The 26442-nt window shown below is 42.8% G+C and overlaps 1 protein-coding gene across 4 annotated transcripts in view; it reads left to right on the top strand.

The window, feature by feature from the left end:
- KAT2B (lysine acetyltransferase 2B) overlaps positions 1–26442 on the top strand; it is a 98259-nt gene that overhangs the window by 34793 nt on the left and 37024 nt on the right. For all 4 annotated transcript variants that reach the window (XM_045791665.2, XM_045791664.2, XM_045791666.2 and 1 more), the window contains exons 3-6: positions 9673–9818; positions 13810–13902; positions 15261–15442; positions 22290–22481. In XM_045791665.2, the coding sequence (XP_045647621.1) occupies positions 9673–9818; positions 13810–13902; positions 15261–15442; positions 22290–22481 (613 nt within the window). The remainder of the gene's footprint in view (positions 1–9672; positions 9819–13809; positions 13903–15260; positions 15443–22289; positions 22482–26442) is intronic.

Genomic DNA, 26442 nt, shown 5'->3' with positions numbered 1-26442 from the left:
ATTGCACTAGAGCTTACTTTCTTGAATAGTGGGAGGTAGGAAGGGACTAACGGTGTTTTTCTCATGGGCTATTTAAAACATTTAAATCATAAGTAAATCATTTGACCCAACACATTCTCTTTAGCCTTACCACATTTGCGTCGACCTCCACCACTTAATCACCCCCAGTTCCCATTTATATTTGTGCTGTGCAGATGCCAAGTGATATAAATAGGGGGCCCGGCACAGCCATTCGAGTCAGGTCAGCTATTGCTCTTGGCTGGGTGTCCTCTCTTTTTGGTTTTTTTGTTTTTTGTTTTTTTAAGATTTTATTTTTAAGTAACCTGTACACTCAACATGGGCCTTGAATCTACAACCCCAAGATCAAAAGTTGCATGCTCTACCAATTGAGCCAGCCGGCCGTCCCTGTTTTCACTAATGCCATCTTTTACCTATGGGGTTCAGAGTTGTCAGGAGCTGTGAGTCTGGTAGGGCAGGAGTTAAGGGGTGAAATCTGGTAGTATTTGTCCTGCTCACTTGATGTCAGTTACTTTTCCCTACCTTCCTTGGGTCATGAAGGCCTGTTGATTTTCTCTCCGTGTGCCTCCTTCCAGCTCTGCCTGAATTCAGCTTTCTTCTCTGGATTCTTTGATTCAATCTGCAGCAGCGCCTGGAATCCCCAGCTCCATCCTTGTGCACCTGGCTTCCCAAGAAAGTAGTGATCTAATCTGATCTAAACATTCTCCCGTTTAACCCCTCGGAGCCTCCCACTGTTCTCCTAATGAAGTCCAACTTTTGCTGAGCATGCAGGATTGTTCTGGCCTCTACCCTCTACCATCTGGCCTTTCCCCCAACCGTTGATGCTGCGTTTTGGCCACCAGGCTGCTCCATGTTCTTGGAACATTCTTTGCACTTTCTCCCACCTCCGTTGTAGATGTGGGGGCTCACACCACTGGCAGCGCTTTTCCTTCTCTTTCCTCCAGGGGAGCCTGCTCACCTCCAAGGTTTGACTTGTCTAGAGCTTGGTAGAGACAATAAAAGCTTTCTTGGGGCTATATTGCAATGTTCCTTGCAAAACTGTAATTATTTATAATTATATATATAAGATATATAAGAAACGATTGTATAATATACAATTATATGATATATAATTTATAATAATATTTATTGTAGGTTTTCTGTAGTAGACTAAGGTTTAAGGACTGACTTTTTCTCTAGTTCCTAATGTATTCCGTTCCTTGGGCATATTTGGGCTTATTCCTTCATTGATAGACACTCAACTGAATTCAGGAATGCTGAAAAGATGAGTGGAGGCATTTATTTGCGGGGGAGATTTCATAGTTTATAGTCTGTACCTGTACCATCTAAAACAGTAATCACTAGTCACGTGTGGCTACTGAGCTCTTGAAATGTGGCTAGCTGGAATTGAAATGCAGGGCATGTGTAAAATGTACACTGTTTTTGAAGACTTAGTATGCCAAAAGAATGTAAAATACTAGTAATTGTTCACATTGAGTACATGTGGAAATGAAAAGGCTGGTATATATTAGGTTAAAGAAAATGTATTAATAAAATTAACTCCACCTATGTTACCTTTTTAAAATTGGCTCCTAGAACATTTATATGTACATATGTGGTTTATATTATATTTCTACTGGACTGAGGACATCTAAAGGGCCCTTAATCTTAAACTTCTCTTTTTTCTCCATCCAGATCTGAGATTACAAAAGAGGAAACCACTTTTAAATTATAAACTTTTGCACAGTCAATTCAAAAGGTTTCATCGAAGGAATTTGTTTTACCTCTTCTAGCTTCGACCTCAAATTCCCATGAGCAAAAACTGTATTTGAACAGCTTACAAATGCTACAATGCCATGCTGTTTGCTTTCTTTCCAGTCCAAGGGAGCAGAGACATGTTAGCTGCCTGCCCAGCTGCTGCCCGTTCACACTGCAGGGCATGTGAGGACTGGCAGGCTGTCCTCAAGAGAAGTGCAGGCCAGTGATACAGGGAGCCAGAGCTGAGCGAGGGTCACAGCATATGGTGACAGTGTGCTTCCTGTTCCCAGCAAGGCAACAGCTGCACTGTGATCCTTGGCAGCGTGCTTTTGGCGGGTCTCCCTGTGGCACCCTGGGTATTTGCAAGTCTGGCACAGCACTGAGAGGTGCCATGGTACACCCTCCCGAGAGGTATCAAGAGAGCAAAACCTCCCCCAGCCTTCTGCCTCACACCTTCCCTCTGCTTCCCTCTGCTTCCCTCTGCCCTCTACGAACGCTAGCCACTGGGGGAGCCATGGCAGATGAGAAAGAGTGAGCTTTTCCCCCAAGTAAAGGGTTGGCCAGTTTTGGGTAGTTCTATCGATGCTTTGTACCATACTCTTGGAGGACTATTTGAAATGAAAGCAGGGTCCTTTATATTTGTTTATTCAATTCCAGGTAGATGAAAGATTTTTTAAAAAACCGTTTTTTGGAAAACAAGTTCAAACTTACAGAAAAGTCGTGAGATTACTAACAAAGGACATCCCAAAGCAAAATTCCATTTTGCTCAGATTTACCTTTTGGTAGCGTTATGCCCTCTCTGCTTTGCTTTTTATATGTGTGTGTGTGTGTGTGTAGTTTACTATATTTTTTTTCCTGGACCATATGAATATATGTTGCATATATATCATGGCCTTTTCTCCTCAATACAATGTATCTTTTCTAAAATTAAGGATATTCTTTTACGTAACCTTAGTTCAGTTACCAGCTTAAGTAAATTTTAGCGTTTATGTAATATTTGAATGTACTGTTTGTAGTCTTTTATCAGTTGACCCAAAAGTGTTCTTTATAGCACATTTTCCTTCATAGTTAAGCATCCAGTCTAGAATCGCATGTGTAGTTAGTTGTCATGTGAAAGGAAAACAGTTTGTCTACTTAACTCATACTCAGAACACTTCCAGAATACTTCTGGCGCCAGATGTGTGGGGTTTTACACACAAGCAATTCTCCAGCTTTCCGGTGGACAGCTAGTGGGTGTTTTGCAAATTTTAACTCAGTTCTCACACTAACTGCCTAAAGTTAGTGCAGACCCCACAGGTTAAGGGCTCCTTCCTTCCTCCTTTCTTCCATTTCTGGTGCCAATTGCAAGTCCTAGTTTTACCTGTGCTTCTGACCGACTGGCTATAAATTGGGAGATGCCCATGACCCCCTCCTGGGGTTGGATAATTTTCTAGAGCAGCTCACAGAACTCAGGAAGACCGTGTATACTTATTTGCTTACTGGCTTATCGTCAGAGGATACAGTTCAGAAACAGCCAGTCGGAAGAGATGCACAGAGCAAGGCAGGGGAGAGGAAGTTCTAAGCACGCCACTCTCCCGGCACCTTTCTGCCTCCACCAGCCTGGAAACTCTCCAAACCCCTTCAGTTGGGGTTTGACGGAGACCACATATTATGTAGGCATGATTGACTGCACCTTTGGCTCTCAGTGATTAATTCAGCCTCCAGACCACTTCCTACCTCCACCATGGGTAGAAGAGGTGGGGCTGAAAAATCCAACCCTTAGTCACTTCTTTGGTTCCCCTGGCAAACGGCCCCCATCCTTAAGGGACTTTAAAAGGTCATTAACATAAACTCAGGTGTGGTTGCACGGGACTTGTTATGAATAACAAAAGATGCTTCTTTCACATTATTACTCTCATTACTTAGGAAATTCCAAGGGTTTTAGAAGCCCAGTGCCAAGGGGAAAAAAAAAAAAAAAAAAAAAAGGCAGCGGCACGAGGCCAGGAACAAAGACCAAATATATATTTCTTTATAAGTTACAGTATCACAGCAGGTCCTTTAATCTGGAACAGATTCCTCAGCTTTTTTTCTGGTGTTTTTTTTTGTTTGTTTGTTTTGTTTTGTTTTGTTTTGATCTTTTATGACATTGACATTTCCATGGAGGAATGTTTTAAATTTTAAAAACAAACCTGTTGAAGAGCTGGGAGAAAATAATATTTTTTGTCATCTTCTGGTTATGAAGGGAAGACCTTTGCCAGCGAGACCTTAAAGAAATGCCAAACATAGATTTGACTTCATAAAAAATTTAAAATTCCTTTACAGCCCACCCAAAGCCCCAACAAAAACCAGAAGCATTTACAATGAATATGACAGACGTAAAAGCTCTTTCAAGGCACTAAGAAAAAAACTAACACCCTAAAACAGGCAGAGGATCTGAGGAAGTAGAGCACAAAAGAACCAATACGGAAGGCCAGTAGCCTGAAGAACACACACCTCTAAGGGTGCTCCAGGGGCTGCGGCTCAAAACAGCGGGGGCCCATTCATTTTCAAGATTGATTTAATGACTGAGAATGATTCTTCGGCGTAGGCAGGAGTGGGGGAGGCGCGTTCTCTCCCACGCTTGGCACAGTGTACAGTGATGCAAACGTCACTGGTGGAGGAAGGTAAACCAGGCAGCACGTACAAACGCTTTATTTATTTATTTAAAAGATCTTATTTTTAAGTAATCTCCACAGCCAACCTGGGGCTCAGACTCCCAAGCCCCGAGAGCAAGAGTCGCGTGCTCCACCGCCCCGGCCGGCCAGGCGCCGTACAAAAGCTTTAAATAGCAGTGATGCCGTGTTACGAGTCCTGTGGCAGATGAACTGCTGTAGATTGGGGCATTGTAGGTTACAGATCTTGAGTGTCATTTTTTAGTTTTTAGTAACGGGCTTTCCAGCTGCACCATAGAGGCATATCTCTTTAAGAAAATAAGTTTTAGATCATTGAAGGTAACTTATTTGCATCAAAAAGGCTTCTTTAGAAAAGATTAAAAGAAGGGTTTTTTTCCATCCTGAGTGACCCTTTTTAGTTAAAAATGAGTTGTTATCGGTACAATAACTAGTTGAGCTGTGTGGTTAGAGTGTGAAGTGCTGCTGGGTGTTTGGGTTGGGGGTGGTTGGGGGTGGCTGTGGGCTCCTGAGTAAGTCCTGTCCTGTTCTGGTCAGCAGCTCCAGAGTCAGTGTTTGGATTTGGTGGGGATGGGCTTGTTGGAAGAAAGTGATGTTTTAGGAAGAGTACCCTGGGCTCAGAGAACACAGCCTGGGACTATTCTGGTACTCTGGGCTTGAGATCCCAGCGACCACCAAGGTAGGAATAGAGAAAAGCGGTGACTCTGGGAGACAGGAAGCTCACCTGAATGTGGGCACCGGGAATGTGCAGAAGGCAAAGGACGACGAAGGAATGAATGAATGACAGGCTTCTTGTCACAAGCAGGGCTGGCAGGAGGAAATTGCCATCTTGAGGAGGGCCCTGAGGATTGTGACCCTAGGGTCAAGTTTGCCTTGACGGTGGTACACCGATGTTGTTGGGATGGGCTTAGTTGGTGACGTAGACCTGATGAGAGGGAGAAAGCTGACAGCTAGATAGAGTGGAAAAGGAGTCTTGGTCAGAAAGGGCCCATAGTTGGAGAGTCTGAGAACATGGCCGGTCCAGATGACTAAGTATTTATACAGTGCAGACATGACTGTCCTTGTCTAGCTTTCTCATTCCAGGGAAGCTTCTCTTTCCTAGCAGCTTGTCCAGACCACCTATTTTCCCTTCTTAAGGAGATGGCCCACCCCTTTACTTTGATCTGTCTTCCCCCATCCCATAATTTATTCTAGGAAGCTTAACCCTTTTCATATAGTAGTATCCTTCTGCCTCAGTGTACCCCCTTTCACCCCAGATCCATCTGTCCTTTATTCTCAGAGGAAGAGATACCTACGCTCTTGTGGTGCAAAGATGAGCCCCATTTGTCCAGTACAGCCTTTGCCTCCCTCCTTCCGGGAAACTTACTGTTCCATTTACCCCTGCCCAAGTCTCCAGCTCCTTAGTCCTCTGTGATTTGGCTTACACACACAGAGCTTTGAGGAGGGATCACAGATTTCATTATGCACAGAATCAGAAGGAAATAAACTTCCTCAGGTCTCACTTCTTAAGCATGTTAGTATTTATCTAGTCTGCTTTTCAGAATATGCTGGAAGGTGTTTCCAAACAGTGGTTTCCAAACTGTGGAGCCCCCCACAAGAGGAGGGGTTGCCCCCCCAACCCCGCCTTCTGAAAAATAGGCACTCCCCACTCTGTTTCAACCAGAATAGCTCTTTCTTTTTCCGATTAAGAATTCATTGGTGTTAAGTGTTTTGTGACTTAAACTACTGGTTTAAAAAATAAATCATGGCTTGTACTTCCATGAATTAAACTCTTATGTTAGCACCTTAGACTGTTTCATATTGTGGTGAATCTGAAGGAATTTATGTTATATGTATATTTTAAAGATTTCATTTATTTATTTGACAGGGAGAGAGAGAGAGAGAGAGCACAAGCAGGGGGAGTGGGAGAGGGAGAAGCAAGCTCCCCTCTAAGCAGGGAGCAGAATGCGGGACCCTGGCATCATGACCTAAGTCGAAAGCGGACACTTAAGCTTAACGGACTGAGCACCCAGGTGCCCGGAATTGATGTTATATTGTGAACTGATTGCTTTCACAGCGTATCACTGAAAAGCAATTAAACCTCACAAGGCAAAAATAGTCTTCGATAAAATTATTTCTGTAAATAACTGACATAAAAATTTTGACCTAGTTGTCTGCAGAATGAGGCCTGTGTCCCCAAGGCTTCAGACTGACCTCAAGGAAGATTTTGTAGACTTAAAAAAAAAAAAAAAAAAAAAAGACAACCTGGCAAACATTCCACCTAAAAGGAAGTCTAATTTTGGGCATCTTTTATAAAATGATGAAGTCACATATTGGATAGCCAAGTAGAAAATAATAGATTTGCATATTAATTTTTTGTTTACATACACATATATATTTGTAATTTTTACATGATATGTTACTTAGGTTCTGAGGAAGATTTTAGTCACTCTTTTTCTGTTTGGTAATGTAATAATACAATGTTGGTGTTTTCAAGTTCAGACGTATGCACTAGACGTATTGCACAATACCTAAGGCAGACAGATCACCAAATTTCCTTCCTCTCCTCTTACTTCAAAAGGCTCTGTGGGGTGGGCACGCTCACACACACACACACACACACACACACACACACGGAGGTACAGGTGTGTGCACATTATGCTCATCATCAATGGCCCATGACCTTGGGCCCATCACTCTGCCTTTCCATTTCACTGCCTGAAAAAGGAATGAAAAGTAGGTGGCCTCTGCCCTCCAATTCTGAGTTCTTTAATCTGGCTTCCTGGTGGACATGTGCTAGTCCCAACCTCTTGGTATTTAATCCTCTTGACTCTCTGGAAATGCTTTTGATCAGATATTTTAGTTCGAGCTCCCTCAGAAGCGGATTCCAAGACAAGGATTTGAATGCAAGTAGTTTATGTGGCATGAAGCTAAGGGAGTAGGAAAGTGAGATGAGGTGGAAAAAGTGGCCAATAAAGGCTGAATTACTGAGCGAGCTCCCACCTTGGGCAACTGCTCCTGAATTTTGTGGGGGAAAGTTTGGGAGCCAGTTACTCAATCTGAGGGATGAGGGACCTGGGGTTTTTTTTATAGGCTAATATCTTAGTTTGGGGTTGAAGGCTGCTCTTGAGGGGCAGGTGGTGGGTGGCAGAGCAGGTGACAGTGGTAGGAAGAACCTTCAGGGAGAGAAATGGAGCAGCTGTGGGTGGATGCCTGGAGGTGTGCCCTGCAGTGGTCAGGGAAGGGGATATGGGCAGGGTCCCAGCAGCGTTCTCTGTCCCAGTCTCCCGATGGAGCTTCGTGGCTTAGTTATTTATTTATTATTTCAAGATTGTTTATTTATTTGAGAGAGAGACAGTGTGTGCGCATGAGCTGGGGAGAGGGGCAGAGGGAGAGAGCGAGGACAAGCAGACTCCCCGCTGAGTGTGGAGCCTGATGCGGGGCTCAGCCTCAGGCCCCTGAGATCGTGCCCTGAGCCAACATCAAGAGTCTGACACTTAAGTGACTGAGACACCCACGAGCCCCGAGCTTCGTGGTTTAATGACAAGAGCACCGCGGTGTCTGGAGTAGACTGACCCAGGCCCTGACACTTGGCAAGTATTCCTCAATATTCTTTAGTTCCATCTCCTTTTGAGAAGGCAAGGGAAAGCCCTCTGCTCTTCTCTGTAGTTGAGTCTTTAAAAGTGATCGCAAACCCTTCTGTGTTTAAGCATTTTGAAGCCAGCACAAGAGCTGCACCAGAGAGGTTTCCCCTCGAGGTGCTAGTCCCTGCTTCGTGGCAGCATAGTAACGAATGTGGGGGACGCAGAGGTGAGGGGCGTGATCCTGACCCAGAGGAGTTCCTGGGCTAGGGGCTGGTCATTGAGTGGCTGACCTAAAGAACCTCTTCAAGTGAGAAAGCACTTGAAGTGAGTCAGCTAATCCACAAAAAGTGGTGTGGGTGCTTTGAAATGTGGGTCAGGCGTTCCTCCCTTTCAGACCCTGGCTCTGTCTTGTTGGCTAAGTGACATTGGATGAAACAGCATCCATTCACTCTGAGCCTCAGTTTCCTCAGTTGTCAAATGGGGTTATTAATACCTACTTGTGGGATTGTTTGAGGATTAAATGTAATAACCTTAATAAATGGACTGGATTTGGGTAGAAGAGAGGACAGGGGCATGGGAGAGAGGTTGATGGCTGGGTCACTTACTATGGATCTTATAGAACCGAGGTAGGAGAAATGGGCTGGGGGCCTTGATCATGGAAGTCACTGAATCTCGAGCTGAAACAGGCCTTGGGACTTTGCTGTAAGGACAGTGAGGTTTCAACACATCTCAGAAAGGCAGAGGGGAAGGGCCATCATTCAGTCCTCACACTAATACAATACTCGTGGTTCACTGAGCATTCACGGGCGTGATGGAGACCAACCACATTCTTATGTGGAAACATAGGAACTTAACACTGTCAAAAAGCAGAAACAGACCCATAAATACAGAGAAAAAAACTGATGGTTGCCAGAGGGGAGGGGATGGGTGGGTGGGCAAAATGGGTGAAGGGGTAAGGGGAAGTATAGGCTTCTAGTTCCAGAAGGCATAAGTCACGGGAATAAGAAGTATAGCACAGGGAATAGAGCCAATGATAGTGCGATAGCGTTTTGCTATGGTAGTGGCAGCCACACTGGTGGTGAGCATGGCAGAACGTGTAGACTTGCCGAATCACCATGTTGTGCACTGGAAGTTAACGTATTGTGTGCCGACTATACTTCGATTAAAAAAAAGAATTGAACGCTATGAGGACCACCAAGTGGTGCTGACCAGTTGTGGGTCTTAAATTATACAGGATTAGAACATGTTAGCTGCTGGCCCATGTTTGGTCTTGAAGGCGGAGGCTGAGGCTCAGCAAGGTGACAATCTTTTAATCATGAGTTGACTTTGTGAGAAGACGTAGATCTTACAGGAGTTCAGAAATTTCCTCTGTTTACAAGGTAGCCTCATGGATTGGTGTCCCAGAAGGTTTTGAGAGAGACCCTTTTCTATTTTATTTTATTATTTTTTAAAGATTTTATTTATTTGACAGCGAGACACACAGCGAGAGAGGGGACACAAGCAGGGGGAGTGGGAGAGGAAGAAGCAGGCTTCCCACTGAGCAGGGAGCCCGATGCAGGGCTCGATCCCAGGACCCTGGGATCATGACCTGAGCTGAAGGCAGACGCTTAACGACTGAGCCACCCAGCCTTTTCTATTTTAAAATTGAGAACGTTTGCAGTTTCCAACTAACGTGTCACATATGTTCCTTTGATCTTTGTCTTCAGCTGCTCATGTTTCCCACCTGGAAAATGTGTCCGAGGAAGAAATGAACAGACTCCTGGGAATAGTGTTGGATGTGGAATATCTCTTTACCTGCGTCCACAAGGAAGAAGATGCAGATACCAAGCAAGTTTATTTCTATCTATTTAAGGTGAGGTTTTACCATTTAAAAAAGGCATTTCTTCTTTCTCTCATTGTTCAGATGTGGTCAGTTTCTGCACACCAGGTCGTGGGTGGGAAGGCTCTCAGCTCATGATTCGTTTGCCCTCACGGTTTGTGGAAGCATGCGTTTCTTCATGAGGGTTTCTCTAAAATGACCTGCCATGTGTTGGACACATCACTCTCCTTGAGAGCCTTCATATCTGTATGCAGATTTGAATATCTTTATTTGCTTATGCTTATAGATTCCTTTCCATCCACCCATCCATTCATCCATCCAAGTATGTATTGCACACCTGCTCTGTGCTCTGTGCATGGCACTCATGTAGGCATGAGGGATAGATCAGTGGGCAGGACAAAGTCCTTGCCCTCGTGGAGTTGACATTTCAGTAGAAGAGGCAGCCAATCAACCAGTAAATAATATATTTGCAGGTGGTGATAAGTGCTGTGAAGAGAAACAAAGTAGGGTAAGTGGAATCAGAATGGCAGGGATGGCGGTGGGTGGGAGGACATAATCATGAGGAAGGGCAGTTAAGAAAGGCCTCTTTGAGGAGACCACAGTTGAGCAGAAATCCAAGCTGGGGGACAGGAGCCATTGCTGGAAAGGGCTGAGGGAAGAGCTTTCCAGGCAGCAGAGGGAACGCCATCTAGGCCTCGCACCGAGTGAGTGAGCGTGGTGTGATGTGGGAGCAGCAAGGAGAGGCCAGTGTGGTGGAGTCCAGTGAGCAAGGGGAGGGTGGGAGGAGGTGTGCTTGGGGGGCTGGCGCCAGGGCCGTGACTCTAACGCTTCACGAGGTGGAATCAAGAATTTCCAAATTTGGGCATCTCCCCACTGTCCTCTGTGTCTGGTTGACACCAGTCACCGATCACTGCTCCCACCCCCATAGCTGCTGCTTCATGGCGCTGCCTCAGCTCCTCTTAGGTCACATCCACGCCCTTTCTGGAGATGTACACCTCCCCAGCTTCTGATTGCTGTCAGGATGGACAGGGGTGGGAGAGGAACTAACTGGTGGTGGGAACAGACAGACAAACTTCAGGTGGCCAAAAATACATTCTTAAGGGCCGGGGGGAACAGAAGAAATAATTAAAAAACAGAAACTTTGCTGTTGAGGGCACTGTTGATTATGTTGTATTGTGTAATACTCATAACGTTCTTTTAAAAAAAAAAAGAAGAAAGAAAGAAAGCAAAACGCTCCACTCAGAGATTATAGCCAGAAAAGGCTCACCTCTTTAATGAGCTCCGTGCTTCATTTTATCTGACAAGGATAGAAAAATTTTCCATTCAGTTCCCTCTTTTGCTTTGGCTGCTAGGAATCTCAGTGCACATTTTGTGCCCAATTCCTGTAGCTTTTTTTTTTTTAATCTGAATTTACTTGATACATAATTTTCCCTTCTCCCCATTTATTAACTTTTGTCTTTTGTTTGTTTGTTTTGGGGGGGTTATTAATGGGGGTTTAGGGATAGATAGGAGACAGGTGTGGGAGAATTGCATTTTTAAACTTTGGGGTCTTGTGTGGCGATGTGAGTTCTAAAAAGGTGGATGGGAGGTGGGGGGAGGAGAAGGGGAGAGAGAGGGGAGGGGTGGGCAGAAAGAGAATGCACCACTGAATTCCCCACCGCCATTAGCAGACGCTGGGCTACTCCAGGTGACAACTTGTTGACATGGCTCTGGGGCCTGAGTCATCCACATTGAACCCTGGCAGGTTCCTGCTGTTTAGAGCTTCTTTGGAAAAAGATCTTAGTTGAAGAAAAACAACGTCTGCATGCCTGCAGCGATTATTTGTCTTGGAACTGAGCGCCCTGGCAGCCCCACCGCCCCGCGGGAAGTGAAGGTGGTGTCAAGGTTTCCATCCTGCCGGCCTCCTCTTGATGCCGTTTATAACTAACCAAATAGGCCAGACAGCATTGCTCTGCTTCAAAGTACATTTTCTCTCTCTCTCCCTCCTCCCTCATCTTTAACAGCACAAATATATTGACTCATGGGAACAAAATCTAAAATATTCAGCATTCTCCCCCCATCTCCCCGCTCAGAGTCATTCTTTGGGCAAATAAGTAATAAATTATCCATTCCTTAGCTTTTGAAAGGCAGTTCCTGTGTCTCATATGTCTCAAAAATTAAATTAAAATTAAATGTATTACACATTTAAGTAACATTTAAAAAACTTCAGGCTTAGATGTTGAAAATAAACCCAATGAAAAGCTGTTTCCTAAAACTCAGTGTATCTGAGAGCCTGTAAATGTGGCTCTGGAGCTCGACGTTCTGGGCTTCATTCAGTCCTGGCTCCACCACGTATGAAATGTGACTTAGGGCGGGTCATTCTTCCTCAGTTTCCGTATCTGTAAATACAGCTGGTGATAGCAGCTACCCCTAAAGGTTGTTAGGGGTATTCAATGAGATATGACGTAAAGAACTATAAAGAGTGTCTGGCGAAAGTAAGGATGCAAATGCTTGCTGCTGGTATTAAATATCTTTGATAGGCCCGCTTATCCCAGCTCCATCCTTTTGGAGAAGCAACTGAGATTCGGCGTCTCCCCAACCCATTGGTTTCTCTCCAGATTGAAACCCCCAGTGGACCAAGTTCTCAAATGGTCTTATTTTAACTGGGCAAACAAAAGAGGCAGCCAGAATTATCTGTATTTAAATCTTATGATCTACCTTTCCATATCCTTAGACACATAGAGTGACTTATTATTGCGTGTTTATTTTTATAAAAATGGGCATAATACATTGAAAGAATCAACAGATGCCCCATCTAATTATGTATATGGCACCCCTGGAAGGAATTGAGGCCCTTGTAGGACATGGCTCAGGGGGACACATGGTGATCTTCAGCCTTGGGTGTTTGTGCATTTCTGTTAACTCCTGGGAGCATAGTTGCCATGTCTTGTTTCTGTTGAAAAGCCAGTAAGTAGAGAAAGGAGAGAAAGATGTAACTTAAATAAATGCATGGTCATATCATACCTGGTCCGCATGTAAAGGTTACATTTTCAAGCAAAGGTTGAAGGTAAAGGATTTCAATATCAAATTTATTTTCAAATTAGGTCTTGAGTGGTAACTCTGTGTTCCCTTTTTCTCTCAGATATGTGCTCTTTGAGGGCTTTAAATTCCAGTGGCAAGGATTAAGAGCAGTGTTTTGTTTTGTGGGCATTGAGATGCCAGAACACTTGGCTTGTATTCTGTGCAGGGAGAGGAAATGAAAAGAGACCGCAACAGTGAAAGTTGCCAGTTGAGAGCCCTGCAGAATTCCTTCCCGAAGGGCCTGGGCCCTAGTTTATGCAGAGGACATACAGCTGGTACAAACAGCCCTCTCCCCCTGGCCTCACTTGTGAAGAATGGAGCTTTGCCTTTCAGGGGTTTAAATAGGAACCTTCTTCGGGGTGCCTTGGTGGCTCAGTCGGTTGTGTCCAACTCTTGGTTTCAGCTCCGGCCATGATCTCAGGATCATGAGATCGAGCCTCGAGTGGCTGTGGAGCCTGCTTAAGATTCTCTCTGTCTCTGTCCCTCCTCCCTGCATGCTCTCTCTCTAAAATAAATAAATAAATCTTAAAAAAAAACAAAAACAAAAACAAAAAAAACAACCCAACCCTGCAGAGCATCAGCACACCTGCAGTGGCCTAGAGGGCACATGCAAAGTGTGGGTGTTGTATACCAGGCCTCTGGCTCAGTGGGAATCTGGAAATGGTGGGGAGAAGGGAAAGTGAGTAGGATACAGGAGCCTGATGGCTACTGCTGGTGCTGTAGGCTGCGCAGAACGTGAAAGGGGACTAGTTTCTCATAGCTCTGGTCATGGGTATGAAGGCAAATTTGGGTTACCTGGTAGTCACCCATTTTATTGACTTAAGGATTTATTTACATGTAGATAAGATAATTAGAATATGGTGACTTCCCTTCAGAGGCTCTGTTGTATGTGTGTGTGTGTGTGTGTGAGAGAGAGAGAGAGAGAGGGACATTGATTTTTTTTTCTTAATGATTTTTTTTGCAGCTCTTGAGAAAGTCTATTTTACAAAGAGGAAAACCTGTGGTTGAAGGCTCTTTGGAGAAGAAACCCCCATTTGAAAAACCTAGTATTGAACAGGTAAAAATTTAGAAAAAAAGAGAGAAGCCCTTTGTTTATTGCTCTAAGGCTGAACAAACCCAATCTTCCTTCCATCTCTACACTTGTCTTCCTTCCATCCTCTGTCCCCGGCTTAGAGATGCTTAGTGAGTCTGTAGAAATTGTCTTGGACCCTTTGCATCAGAAGTGAATACTTAATTTAATAAATGACCTAGCTATTGTCTCTTACGGTTGCTGTATACTCAGAATTCGGTGTGTTTGGGGAAGAAAAAACTTAAGCAGAACATGTAGGTCATAAGAACACATGGAATGTGCCTTTTCTTGCTGTTGGTTTTAAAATTAAGTCTTTGTCCTTTTGCTTGGCACTGTCTGAAAAAGCCTATCGAGGTGAGAGAATTCAGGAGCATTGTCAAAAACATTGTAAGTTGAGCAAAAAACACAAAAAAGAAATGAGATTTTTGCATCCAGAAATTGACTTCCTGTTACATTAATGATTCCTGAAAAGAAACTGGTTTACTTGGGGAATCTGTTGATGTGTGTAGACCTTTTCTGTGAAGTGTTGTATCCCTCCTTAGGGTCACTTTTTAGCCTACCATTATTCGGCTAAAGAAATCTCAGATACTCTTGACTGAATTTCTTGATGAGAATTATTACAGAAGATAGGACATCAGGGTCTCTACAAATACAAATACATGTATTTTTATCAGGCAGTTTTCAGTAGGAGAAATTTGTCTCCAAAATCTATTCAATAAGAATTCATTGTTCTTTTATTTGAAATTATATTAATGGGAGTGTTCTGCAGAAACATAAATTAAGCCACAGATTCTTTTAAAAGCTCATAATTTTGAATAGGAATTTTTATTTCTTGGTAAACCTGCTGAAACCAAACTCTTTATTATCACTAGGACAGTAAAGAGTTTAAATTCTCGTGGTTTAGTTCAGTGGAAGACGTGCTGGCAGCCTTCTCATTAAAATTTTGCTAATGTGAAAACATAATGTTTATCCAAGAACCTCATTATATGTGATCTATATTGATCGTGCAGCAAGAATTATTTTGCAGAATAGTCGTATTTTATTGTTTAAGCGGTTTTGACCTTTTCAGTCTGTGATTTTGATTTTCTCTTTAACGCTCGAGGATTGCAGCAGGCATAGAAAAGCAGCCCACAGCTTCTCTGTCTTGTCACTTTTCATCCACTATGATCTGTGGCACAATTCCCTCTGGGCATTCCTGTTTTCTAATAGGGAAAAGGAAGAGATTTTTGTGAATAGAGAAATGTCTGTTCTCTAGCTAATAACCACCAATGGTGCTGACTGTGGGGGTGTTCAGAATTAGTATGATTGCATGGCTGTATGAATAAATTGCCTTCCCTCCTTTTAAGGGTGTGAATAACTTTGTACAGTACAAATTTAGTCACCTGCCGTCCAAAGAAAGGCAAACAATAGTTGAGTTGGCAAAAATGTTCCTAAACCGCATCAACTATTGGCATCTGGAGGCACCATCTCAACGAAGACTGCGATCTCCCAATGATGATATTTCTGGATACAAAGAGAACTACACAAGGTAATCAGATGACCAGTTCTTTTCCTTTTGCCTCTTAGAGCCCGTTGCAGATATAAAATCACTACTTGTCTCTGCAAGCAGAGTGTTGCCCAGTTATCATGGTATCTCCATCAATTCAGAGAGAATGTTTCTATAATTTACCTTTTTACTAGTATCCTGATATTTTGGGAGTGAGGGATCCAAGCCACCGAGCCCTGTACTATACTGTACGATAGTTGATAGCTGCGTGTGGCTACTGAGCACTTGAAATGTGTCGAAGCTTATACAAAAAAAATAATGTAAAATATTTCATTAGTACTTTTTTATATGGATTACATGTTGAAATGATAATATTTTGGATATATTCAATTAAATAGGATATTTGAAAGTTAATTTCATCTGTTTCTTTTTACCTTGTCAATATGACTATTGGAAAATTTAAAATTACTTACGTGGCTTGCATTGTATTTCTATTGAACATCACCGATCTAGGTAACCATACCATGACTCTGTTATTATTATATAGAAACTTCACTCATTTAAAAAAACAAAAACAAAACAAAACAAAAAAAACAATGGCCACAAATATAATAGGTTAAAGAACTTTTATAAAGAAGGAAAGATCACCCTAGCCCCAGCACCATATGATGGAACTGATATCTTTAGACATGTTGTCTTGTAGTCTTTGCCCTTTAACTATTTTATATTATTTAGAATGGAAAAAATATATATAGAATTTGCATCCTTTTTGTTACCCTACTTAACATCGTATCAAACATTTTACTGGTTACATGATGGTCAGTTGAGTTGATGTACTGTAATTTACCCAGCCAATTCCCTGTTAGTGCCAGTATTCTTGGATTGCACACCCCCCCCAACATGGGAACCCCCCCCCCAACATGGGAATTTGTTTTTATTGTTTATGAATTGCAGAATAATAAAATTGACTTTAAAAATCTTAAACATGGGCCACACAAAATAGGATGACCTACATTTATTTGCATTTAAGTGAGAGAGTGACTTGAATTATCCATTCTGTTTCCCTTTTTATAACTTTCCCCCTTTTACATTTTATTTATTTAAGTAATCTCTACCCCCAGTGTGGGGCTTGAATTCACGACCTAGAGATCAAGAGTTGCATGCTCTTCTGAGCCAGCCAGGCGCCCCACCCCCTTTTATATTTTATAGGCACATCAAGCTTGCTTCAGGAGGTATTCTGACCTAAAGTAGGCAGTTTTTTTTTTTTTTTTATAGCATGAAGTGCACTTATACCCAGGTTATTTATTTTTTTTTAAGATTTTTAAATTTATTTTAGAGAGTGTGTGTGTAAGGAGGGGGAGGAGCAGAGGAAGAGAATCTTCAAGTAGACTCCCTGCTGAGTGCAGAGCCTGGTGGGGTTTTGATCTCAGGACCCTGAGATCATGACCTGAGCTGAAACCAAGGATGGGACATTTAACCGACTGAGCTGCCCAGGCATCCCTCCAGGTTATTTTCTATAACAGCAGATGACATGTAGGAATGAGTATAGTTTAAGATAAGTTGACCCGATATTCATGAGTAATATCCCCTTTCCTCTCCTCCCTTCTTTTACAATAGATATAATTTGGGTTATAAAGTATTTCGGTACTAATGAACTTTAACAGGAATTACAGATTTCTTCAACATCACTTTTTAAATTATATATTTCTATACTTTCATTTTAGAATTTTCATGAAATAATATAGTTCCTATATTATTTTAACTGTCGTTTATAATAAGGGTTAAGATAATAAATCCATCAAAAATATAGGAACGCCTGGCTGGCTCAGTCAGTGGAACATGCAACTCTTGATCTTGGGTTCATGAGTTCGAGCCCCACATTGGGTGTAGGGATTACTTAAAAAAAACTCTATCTTTTAAACCCATCTGTGAACAATTGGCTAAGCTGAATATTTGCTAAAGCCAGACCTCTGAAAGCGTTTACCACTCTTAACAGAGGAAAAATTGTTGCACTGAGACGCAGAATTAAATGTAAAGCAGCATGGAAGATATTACTGTATTTTAGAAAACAACGAAAATATACTATGTAGCATTTCTTGGTAAAGAAATGGGTGGCATGTACAAATACTTAAGGAGTGGTAAAATTAGAAATGGAACTTTGAAATGAACCGTGGTTTGAATCATAGCTCCATCCCTCCCTAGTTCTGTATGCTTTAGACCAGTCACTTCACCTCCTTGACCTTCAGTTTCTTCGTCTGTCCGAGTCTCATGAGTACTGGGAGTGTTGTGTGTCATGTCTGGCACACGGCACAGGCGCTGGGAAGACGCTACTCATCGTTTTCCTCCCACACACGCTGTTCTCCAAAGCTCAGTCACTGCCAGCGTGGGACTCGAGCTGGAGCGTGTACAACTGAAGGAGAGCGTCATTATCTGGATGTCACTTTAGAAACAGAAAGACAGCAGCAGATTCCTTTCTAGCCCAACCTCTTGAGCCACTGGCCCAGGGCAGCGGAAGAGTGGAGCCCGACGATGGTGAGGAGAGACCTGCCGCGGGACTGGAACGAGTACCCTGTGATGAGTTCTGAAAGCTGCTGATTTCTAGGTGGCGTGGAGACCGAGAGCCTCTGTTAATAATAAATAAGGAAATGAAGGTAGACGGCGCGCACCTCCCCCGCTTGCCCACTGTCACGCCACGCTGAGGAAGAAAGGGAAGTACAGAGAAGCAACCTGTGAAACTTATGAGAAGCAGTAATTGTTTCAGAGTAAAACCTCACTGTCACGACCACTTAGGATTTTGCTAAACCACACAGCACTACGGCAGAGTGTCTCACTGATACGCATCTTCTCAAAAATGGGTAATATTACAGGCTGCAGGCACCACCAGGTTTTATCTTGATGTGTAAGTGAACCTCAGGACCTGTAATGCTGGTTCAGCATGTAATTTACAGCAGTTGTAGCAATTAGAACAAAGGGGCTGAATACTTCTGGGGCTTGTACGTCAGCATGAAAATGGGCTGGAAATAGGATTCTCTGCGGAAGAGACCGGACTCAGAGAGTGATTATTGCGGAGCTAACCTGTGAAGATCTTCCAATAAAAAATTAAGTGCAGATTGAACAGAACTGCTTAAATGACTTAATCCTCTCTGTTCTGAATAAAAGGAAAAATATAAGTATTTTGCATCTTGAAAATATCTGACACTATAATGTTAACATATACTTAATATTAATAATTAATAGAAGTATATGTCCCCCGGAGATCACTGTGGATTTAGAAAAAGATCTGGGCAAATGTCTTGAAGTTCCCTGAATGTCATGATGGTGCACTAATATAATTCCATGAAGAAATAACCTGAAAATAAAGTGTCAGACGAATGTGACTTTTTAAAATACATCTGACCAACAGAATCTGCTGCTGGAAGCGGCAAGTGATTCGCCTTAGATTCTGAATTGTGCAGACTTTCTGAAAGGTGTAATGGTCACCCCTATATGGGGGAGATGTTTTGTAAGAATACAGCGCAAGTTGGATATAACCAAGTTGATTTTGGTGAAACAGTTGTATGTAACCGTTGTTCCGTGTTACTGAGCGTTCATCATGAGGCATGTAAGTCTAGGACAGTACATAGCAGGAAGCGTGGAAAGAACAGTGGGCTAGGGGGTAGGAGACCCTAGCCTTGAGTTCAGGTGAACTAGGACATATCACTTAATTCCTACAAACCTTAGGATTTTCATTCCAGCAAGTCGGATGGCATGGTCTGTGCTCAAGGTCTCCAGTTCTGTTCACATTTTAAAGCAAGGTGGTTGCAAGTCATCATGCTGCTGTCAAAACTCTGAGAGAGTTGTTTGCCCACACGTGCCATTTTTAGTAGGCGTACAACAATGAAGGAACTATACTTTCACTGCTTTTTAGAAGACCTGAATCTGGTCATTTAGGTAAAATCGTTTCCTGTGGTCAAGTGTTTGGAGAGGTGTGTGTGCAGACGAGGCACACAAACTCCCATTTCTTCTTTCCATCCCACCATGCCCGGTGACCATGTCATTTATTAAAATAGCACCCAGACACCGTGCATTCACTCCGTCTCTGTCTTACCATCCCATGCACCTTACGGATTTGTAAAATGGACTTGATCTTGGAAGTAAAAACAAAACAAAGCTAAAAAGTATCAACTGTGGTCTATAAAATGGTTTTCAGAGGAAATGAATGGAAGCCTATTATTTGAAACCTTTTACTAGACAGTAACAGTCTGTGCTGCCTTCCCTCACCCTGGGAAGATTGGGTGGCCTGTTAAGCACTTACAACACTTCATGATTTTATGGTAATATTTATAACCTACCATTGCTGTAGCAGAAATAACATCGGTTTAAGTCGAGTATTGGACATCTGTGACCCCTCCACAGATGGAAACGCTCTTTAGCCTCAAAATCACCTCCCATAGATACATGATGTGAGCCACAAATGTAATTTAAAATTTTCTAGTAGTTACATTTTGAAAAGTAAATAGGTGACACGAGATTAATTTCAATAATGTTTTATTTTACCCAATATATAAATACTATTTCACTGATCACAATGTGAAAAACTATTAATGATGCTTTTTTACCTTCTTTTGTGCTGTCTTTGAAATCTAGTGTGTATTTTATCCTTATGGCACATCTCACTTCTGTCCCTCAATTTTAAATGGTTTTTGTTTTTTTTTTTAAAGATTTTATTTATTTATTTGACAGAGAGACAGCCAGCGAGAGAGGGCACACAAGTAGGGGGAGTGGGAGAGGAAGAAGCAGGCTTCCTGTGGAGGAGCCCAATGTGGGGCTCGATCCCAGAACCCTGGGCTCATGCCCTGAGCCGAAGGCAGATGCTTAACGACTGAGCCACCCAGGCGCCCCCAATTTTAAATGATTAAAGCTAAATGGAGTCCTAACAAAGCAGTGAAGTGATCTTTCATGGAAAAATATTTCACACTGTTTCCGTTTAAAAGTCAATTTTAAATTGATTAAATGCACTAAAAATTAAGCTCCTCAGTCGCAGTAGCCACATGTCAGGTGCTCAGTGGTTTACACGTGGCTGGTGGCTGTTGTATCTGCACAGATACAGAACATTTCTGCGCATCAACAGCTGTCTCTGACAGTGCTGGTCAAAGTCCTGAGAATCTTTCATCTTCTAGTGCGGAAAATTGGACCTATTTTAACAGTATAGTCTTGTGATGCCCTAAGTCTGATTATTAAGGTTTGTAACTTTAACTCTTAATGTTTCTCATTTCATAATTAGTCACGTGGGAGCTGGCCTCCCTTCAGCCCCAAATATCTTATAACCTCATTGAGTGGCCACAGACTACGGTGCAGCAAAGACTGGGCTTGAACGTGAGGCAGGTCTATATGAAGTGCCTTATGAAGTACAAAATAAATGCCTTGCTAGCTTGTCTGCTACCAAGATCACTGTTTCCAATTTGACAAGATACAGAGACAACACTTCAGATGCCCATTTGGTAATCATAAGATGACATTTGGGTGTAAGTTATTAAGACAGACAAGCTGGGAGAAGCGTAGAAATAGTAGCAGGGTTTTAAGGTTAATTTTGAATTTAGGTAGATGAAGTAACATTAATGAAAATTTTCTTTCCAGACATGGACCACCACCACCACTATCACCATCACACACACAGGGAAAATATGAAGAGATACAGAGTGAGATAAAGAAAGCAATAAGCACGAGTTAATTACTGTTATTCCACTCTTTATTAAGGGTCTGAAAGTTCATCAGGAGCTTCCCATTAGCAGTTTGGGCACATTAGAGCCCTCCCACGTTCAAGGAGATCAGGAAGGCACACAGAGAGCAGAGGTGTTAATTTTTGGAAAGCAGTCCTGTCCTGAAAAGGGATGTTTGGCTCTCCATCTCCAAGGAATAAGGACCTTCTGAGCTTCTGAACCCTGGTCTGCTGCCACCCTCTGACCCCCACTCCACAATGATATGACTGGGTCCTGGGAATTTGAGACCTCGCATCCTGGGAGACCGTAGAGAAAGAGGGTGGACTTTGAATATACTCTCATTCTCTAGCTTCTCTTGGCTGAGTGAACTTCCTACATTGTGTGCCCTGCATTGCCAGTGTACCCCAGAACTGTGGTCAGATCTCAAGAAAGCCTCTGGTTTCCCTCTGGGCTTGGGCGCTCGTCCAGCTTTTGTAATGCCGGAGTGCATTTTTAAGTTGGAGACTGAGTCATTGAAAACGCACCTAAGCGACAGATGGTGAAGCTTATTATTACTTCCTGCGTTTTGACTGAGTTTTGAATAGTCTCGAAGATCTTTATCTTCCCACCAAAGCTTCACGGGTATGTGAGTGCTGTGTAGGCATTTTAAATTTTACTCAGAGACCGAGATGGTGGAATTCGGAGTCTTTCACAAATGGGACTTCCTCAGCTTCCCCTTTAATTTCTTCTTTTATTTAAACTTCTGTTTATGTACCACGAACTCGAATTGCAGTATGCCCTCTCCATACAGTACCTCCTATCAGGTGTGTACCAACCCAACGAAGTAGGTATTATTGCTGTCCCCCTTTTACAGGTAAGGACCTGGAAACTTAAGAACATCATTACATGTCCCAAGTCATGCAGCCAGTTAAGTGGCAAAGCAGGGGTTGGACCCCAGGACTGTCTGCCCGCAGGACTCCCTGTGTGATGCTGCAGAATGGAATGATTTTCACAGCACTGAGCCCAGTGCTGGTACACGGGCGAGCTACTCTCATTTCCGAGTTCGTTAGCTGGCAGTGATAACTGCTGCTCGTCATTGCAGACCCAGTTTCTTCTGCTGTGGTTAAGGATAGAGTCACCGTCATCGGGCATTTCAGATGACCTCTGGGGGTTTAAGGGATATTGATGGTGCTTGTCTCCTCTTACCACAGGTGGCTGTGTTACTGCAATGTGCCCCAGTTCTGTGACAGTCTACCTCGGTATGAAACCACCCAGGTGTTTGGGAGAACGCTGCTGCGCTCAGTCTTCACAGTCATGAGACGACAACTCCTGGAACAAGCAAGACAGGAGAAAGACAAACTGCCACTTGAAAAACGAACTCTAATCCTCACGCATTTCCCAAAGTAAGAGAGCGCCCTTGCCGTCTTTGACCCTGGAGCGTGAGGTTGATAAACACAGGCCAAAGCCTGTATCAGTGACGAGATCAGGAATGCCAGGAAAAGCATCCCAGGGCAGAAGGAGAAGGGACCCTCTCTTTCTCAGCTCCCTTTGTGGGTCTCCTTCAGTATTGCACAGTGCATCTGTTGTTAGCATGAATTTGTGTTGTCTGAGGGCATGGCTTCCTTGGCCCGACCTCATCCCACCTGGGTCCTTGTCTCTGGGTCTTGAAGTGGGGTAGTGCTTTGTTTGGTGTGTTCAGTTGTCAGGAAGCTAGAGGAGGATGGGGTAGAGTGGTAGAAGCAGTTTCCATCTACTCGACAGGACAACTCAAGTGGCTGGTTTTTTCCATCCCACATCGCCAACCCTTTCTAAGCCTGGTGAGTCACTCCGGCCTCAGCTACAGTCAGCCTGCCCCCTCACTCTTTGTAAACTAGACCCCAAGAGTGGGGCTGGACAGGAATAGAGAGGATTCCTTCAGAATGATCTTTGTACCCCTCAGTTTTTTGCAGAATGTGCGTGACTCTTGGCGCACCTTGCTTCTTGTACCTGCTAGAGCTCTAATATAGAAATAATCACTTAAATATTTTTAAGTGAAGGAAATGTGTTAAAGGAATAGGAAGTTGTCGTGCTGTACTATTGGCCTTGGAAATGCATTTTCAGTGCTAAAAACCACAAATTTAGGGGCGCCTGGGTGGCACAGCGGTTGGGCGTCTGCCTTCGGCTCAGGGCGTGATCCCGGCGTTCTGGGATCAAGCCCCACATCAGGCTCCTCCGCTATGAGCCTGCTTCTTCCTCTCCCACTCCCCCTGCTTGTGTTCCCTCTCTTGCTGGCTGTCTCTATCTCTGTCAAATAAATAAATAAAATCTTTAAAAAAAAAAAAATTAAAAAAATAAAAACCACAAATTTAAACTGAAAGTCTGGCTGTTCATGAGAAGGGCTGAGGGTGCAGTTGTCACTTGTCATGGACCAGTGACGGCAAGACATGAGTGAGACAGTTGATTCTGTGGGCGTCATTCTGCCTAGACCAGCACTTGCTGTGGAGGTGGCCAAAGGTATAATTTGAAAGGGCTTTCTAGGTACGATAGAGGCTTCCTTCCCCGCACCATTGAGAACTCCTGGAGTAGAGAAGACAGCTTAAAAGAGGACGTATTATATTCTTTAACCGAAGACCGATGGTACTGTTTTAATAGGGAAACTAGGTTTTTATTATTAAGTTACTGTTATTGGATCACCCACTTTGTTTCTCAGGAAAGATAGCTTTAATTTTTAAGAATACATTAGGTCCAAAACAACAACAGAATTTTTTTTGATAGAAATTAACTGAAAATTCCTTTGCAGTTTAACACAAATCCTAAGCTGTGGGTAGAAGATGTCACGGGTAATTCTGAGGAGCTTTAGCTGAACGCCCAGTATTTGCACATAAATCCTAGCATCCTGAGTTTCAGTGTTTTCTTAAGGCAGCCGGTTCCTGAGACTGAGGCATGACATGAACATTTTGGTATTCTCTGGGGAAGAAGATTCAGAAGTTCTGGAGCTGCAGTTAGGGTGTTACCCCCAAATGGGTTATGATCTCTCGGGATGCTTGTGTTTCAGTACCTGTGTTTTAGCTGGTCTGAGCTCCTTTCCTTAGAGATTTAGAGCGATTTTCTTATTTCTGTATTGCATTTGCCACATAAGCAGCATTTTATATTTTTAGATTATGGTTGTCATTCTCTGTCTCTAAGCCAAGGAACAAAGAGGACCCTCCCCCTACCCCACCTTTTATGGTACTTACAGAGAAATTTTAATTACCTTACAGAGTAACAGTTTTTTTCCCATAGCAAGTTCATTTTGCTTCTTGCAGATATTTGCTAATTATAGTGTGTTATGTTCCTTCATCCCATAATTCTGGCATGCTTAGGCTGTTGAGTTAAAAAACCAATGCTGTTTTTTTCTCTTCTCTATTACTAATGGTAGGGTAAAGCTACCACCCACTTCTCCTTTTAAATCCCTTGTCATCGAATATGACAACATCGAGGAAAATAGGGATTTATACCTCTAGCCCTGGCAGCAGAATCACGTATGTGGAAGCTTGAGGTGCTGTTTGCGTCTTGGGCGCCGTCTCAGAGCGAGAGCTGTACCGGCTGCATACTGCTCCGTAAGGCGCTGTGATTCTCACATGCATTTGCAGGGCTCACCTTCTCCTCTTCCTCCTCCTCAAATGTGCCCTTTCCTTCCACTTGGCTTTAACTGTAGTGCCTTTCCTGGGGCACTTGGGTGGCTCTGTCAGTTAAGCATCTGCCTCTTGATTTTGGCTTAGGTCATGATCTCAGGGTCATGGGATCAAGTCCCCCCCAACCCCTCCAGTGGGGAGTCTGCTTCTCTCCCTCTCTCTCTGCTCCTCCCCCACCTTGCACTTGCACATGCTCTCTCTTTCTCTCAAATAAATAAATCTTAAAAAAAATATATATTATATATGTTAAAAAACAAAAACGAAAACAAAACTTGTGCCTTTCCTCCCATCCACCAACTTACAAGGTTTTGTTGTTTTTAGAAAGGTTTAGCATCTGTATTTTATCCTAAAAGTGATAAATGCACTTGCTGATGAAAAATTTGGTTAAGAGAGAACGAAGAAACAAAAGACCTCCCCAAAGCCCTACCACTCTGAACTACTTTTAGTGTTTTTAAATATTTGTTTTTCTCCATGGATTGTGTTCTTTTATTCTACATACAGTTTTTTTTTAAGATTTCATTTATTTATTTGACAGAGAGACAGCCTGTTCTACATACAGTTTTGAATTGTATCTATATCCAAAGCAAGCACTCATGTCACTGCATGAGACTATTCTTTATTGTAATGAAATAACTAAATTTACACATATACAGATCACACACACACACACACACACACACACACACACACATACATGTATATAGAATTATTTTTCCTAAATTAGTAATGGCATTCTTCCTTGGTAAGTCTCTGCAGGGCTTTGTGAAAGAGTGTTCTGACCATATAATTACTGATAGAGGAGGAGCCTAGAAAAGGAAAGGAAATTTACTTCCATGATGAAGGCATTTGGGGAAATCTTGAGGGCTGTGTAAGGTAGGAAAATGAGAAAAGGCCTCAAGCACTTTCTTTCTCCTCAGCAAGATCAGAATGTGATCTCAGTAAGGATCTTACCTCCTACTGCTGTCAGTCTTTCTGTGATTGGTAAGAAACATACTAAAATGTTTTAAAACGTAAGGTAACGGTGGCTTGCTTGGAAGTAGAAGTGACTCATGCAGTTTTTATAAACCGTGAATTAAACTATCGTGTGCGGGTAGGTACTCATTCAAATGGTACCTTGTTCTTAAATCTGAGATTTAATCTGAGTGGCAAGTAAGAAGACCCCTAGGACCCTCCCCCACCTATTTTTATTTCCACAAACAAACCTCTCCTACCCCTGAAACCACTTCAAATCTTGCAGGCATTAATAGGCGAGAATTGTGATAGCGATAATGGGGATGATGATGATACTGATCCTTGATCAGTTATCCGAAACCTTGATACTGATGTTTCAAAATTCAAGATTTAAAATATTTTGTAGCAGTAATATAATACATATATATATCACAGCTGTAGGGATGGGGCAATCGCCCTAAATCATATCCACTTGTAATTGTAAAAAATATAAATTGGTTTAATGTATATTCAGATGAGATTGTTGCCAAATGGGTCATGGAAGATTTTTTTTTTTTTAAAGATTTTATTTATTTATTCGACAGAGATAGAGACAGCCAGCGAGAGAGGGAACACAGGCAGGGGAGTGGGAGAGGAAGAAGCAGGCTCATAGCGGAGGAGCCCGATGTGGGGCTCGATCCCATAACGCCGGAATCACGCCCTGAGCCGAAGGCAGACGCTTAACTGCTATGCCACCCAGGCGCCCTGAAGATTTTTTTTT

Source organism: Ursus americanus, chromosome 20 (assembly GCF_024610735.1).
Source record: "Ursus americanus isolate L20-20 chromosome 20, mUrsAme1.1.p, whole genome shotgun sequence".
Classification (NCBI taxonomy): Eukaryota; Metazoa; Chordata; class Mammalia; order Carnivora; family Ursidae; genus Ursus; species Ursus americanus.
This window is presented reverse-complemented; position numbering and strand designations above follow the sequence as displayed.